The sequence below is a fragment of the Momordica charantia genome (assembly GCF_013281855.1).
Source record: "Momordica charantia cultivar OHB3-1 chromosome 8 unlocalized genomic scaffold, Mcharantia_2.0 BLBB01000008.1, whole genome shotgun sequence".
Lineage (NCBI taxonomy): Eukaryota > Viridiplantae > Streptophyta > Magnoliopsida > Cucurbitales > Cucurbitaceae > Momordica > Momordica charantia.
Window position 1 is genome coordinate 22,740,474 of NW_028275166.1, and position 2,821 is coordinate 22,743,294.

The 2,821-nt window shown below is 42.3% G+C and overlaps 1 protein-coding gene across 1 annotated transcript; it reads left to right on the forward strand.

The window, feature by feature from the left end:
* The first annotated feature begins 247 nt into the window (after positions 1–247).
* Positions 248–2,540, forward strand: LOC111019290 (formin-like protein 8). The gene is made up of 2 exons (XM_022295636.2): positions 248–1,113; positions 1,208–2,540. Exons 1-2 carry the CDS (start codon positions 248–250, stop codon positions 2,448–2,450), a joined length of 2,109 nt encoding a protein of 702 aa, XP_022151328.2. The 3' UTR covers positions 2,451–2,540.
* Positions 2,541–2,821: the final 281 nt, after the last annotated feature.

The following is a 2,821-nucleotide window of genomic DNA, read 5'->3' on the forward strand; positions in this document are numbered from 1 at the left end:
ATTAAGAACATTTTTACTATTTTATAATTGACTTAAAAAGAACCCCCCACGAACTCATTTCCATTTCCTAAAGTTGGATAACTGCTCCTCTATCTTTAATTTCAAGAGGTTTGACCTGTGGGAGTGGGACTCAGCAACCAAATCCTCTTCACCCAAGAACTTGGGCCCCTTAGAGCTCTGTAATTAACAAAACTATAACACAATTTCAGTCTCGGTTCTCTCTCTCTCCAATTCTTCCAAAACCGCCATGGCTGCCATGCTTCGGCCATGGCCATTTCTTCACAGCTCCATTCTTTACTTCATTTATATCATTCCTCTTTGTTGCTCTAACTCCGTTTTCCCCCAGAATATCGAAACTTCCTATCCTTTTCCATTGCCATTCCATCTCCCAACCATCAATAATAATACTTCAGACAACCTGTCAATCATATCTCGGCGGCCACCGCCACTGCCGCCGCCGCCAACGCCGCCGCCGCCACCACAAGAAGCCGTGCAGCCGCAGTTTAAGCCGACGTCCAAGAAAGCCGCCATTGTAACGATAGCGGTCTCTACTGCAGCCGCTGCCGTCCTGGTTTTTCTGTGTCTCTTGTTTTTCATCCGAAGATGCATTCTTGCAAAAGGGGAGGAAGAGCAAGATAACACAAGTTCACAGTCAAGAGAAGGTCTGGCTTTGGTGAACCAGAATGAATTTAAAAGATTCAATGGGAACTTTAATGGGTTCATTCTTGAAGAAAATGGTCTGGATGTGATCTACTGGAAAGAGCCTGCAAGAAAAAAGTCCAAGAAGAATGAAGAAGAAATACAGGGCCCAAGGATGCCTGAGAGGGTACAAGAAACTCCTTTACTCCATGGAAGATCTTCAACAAAAATGGAAGTTCGTGATCACTCTCTCTCAAGCTCACAAGCATTGCCATGGCTGCCTCCCCCACCAGCACCCCTGCAAGCTAGAAAAAGGAGACCTCCACCACCTCCACCTGCAATGGCAGGGGGAAATCCAGGACAATCTTTAGTAGGTAATGATCAGGCTAGATTGAAGCCATTGCATTGGGATAAGGTTAATACCAATGTAGATCACGCAATGGTGTGGGACAAGATTGATGGCGGTTCTTTCAGGTAAAACCCATCGTCATAGTTGAATTTGGAAAAGGTCCCATTTTGGTGTAGGTTCTTCTGATTCTTCCACTTTGATATCATCTCTGTTCTTCAGGTTTAATGGCGACCTTATGGAAGCTCTGTTCGGGTACGTGGCCACAAACAAGAAATCACCACCAAAGCGCTGTACCAAGCGTAAGCAAAAAGAATCAACAAGCCACAACAAAGGCGGACGAGCACAAATCTCCATTCTCGATTCCAGAAGGTCGAGAAACATTGCAATAATTCTTAAATCCCTAACCATTTCTCGACAAGAACTCCTTGATGCTCTCATGGAGGGACGGGGGCTCGATCCAGACACACTCGAGAAGCTTGTCAGGATCACTCCGAACCAAGAACAACAATCCCAAATCCTCGAATTCGATGGCGACCCATTAAGGCTTGGCGATGCAGAATCTTTCATTTTCCATCTTCTCAAGGCTGTTCCAACAGCCTTCACTCGTCTAAACGCCATGCTTTTCAGATCAAACTTCAAGTCAGAGCTCATGCGTATCAGGGACTTTTTACAAACACTTAGCGTGGGTTGCGAAGAGCTAAAGAGAAAGGGGCTTTTTACCAAACTGTTAGAAGCAACTCTCAAATCTGGGAATCGATTGAATTCAGGAACCACAAGAGGAGACGCACAGGCTTTCAATCTCAATTCACTATTAAAACTCTCAGATGTGAAGATCACAGACGGAAAAACCACATTGCTTCACTTCGTCGTGGAAGAAGTCATCAGATCCGAAGGGAAGAAGCAATTCTCAAACTCAAATTCAAAGAATCACATATCGGGAAAGGAAAGGGAGAATGAATACACCTTACTTGGATTATCGGCGCTAGAATCCCTCACCTGGGAGCTCTCCAATGTCAAGAAAGCATCCACAATCGACTACAAAACCTTCATTGCCAGTTGCCCTACTCTCTCGATCCACATTTCAGAAATACGAAAGCTTCTGTCGAACGAAGGAGGTGAATATAAGAGCAACATGATGCATTTTGTCAAATCCGCTGAAGAAGAAATAGAGACGGCGAGGAAAGAACAAACAAGGGTGCTGGAGATTGTGAAGAAGACGAATGAATACTATGAAACAGGGGATAGAGAAAATCCACTAGGGTTATTTGTGATAGTAAATGATTTCGTAGGCATGGTGAATCAGGTGTGTACAGAGATTGGTCGGAATTTAAGGGGGAAGAGTAACGAAATGAATTTAGATCCATGTCCGCCATTGAAGAGCTCTGCGAGCTTGAAGTTTCCACGTTTGGCGGATGATTTCATGTGTAGCATTTCAAGCGATTCTACAGATGATGGCTTCTGAGTGGTATTCTCACAGTATTTGTTTTAAGTACAGTTATATAAAGACCGTATTCGTACTTAAAAAAAAAAAGGCAGATCGTATTTTGCTACTGATTTTCTGTTTCTAAAGTTCTTTTTTTTTTTTTATTTATGGTCCGATTTGCCATCTGCTACAAATGATTTAATTTAAAGTTGAACTAATTTAAAGTTTTTTTTAGTTAAACGATTGTGGGGTGGGGCATCGGCCACTTTCTAATTTACATTATTATACTCATTCAATTAATTCTCTACTATTAATATGTAACTTTTTAGGTTAAAAAGATATTTTTGGTCCCTCTACTTTAAGTGAAGTAACGATTTAGTCTCTAAATTCTTGTTTGTAACGATTTTGTC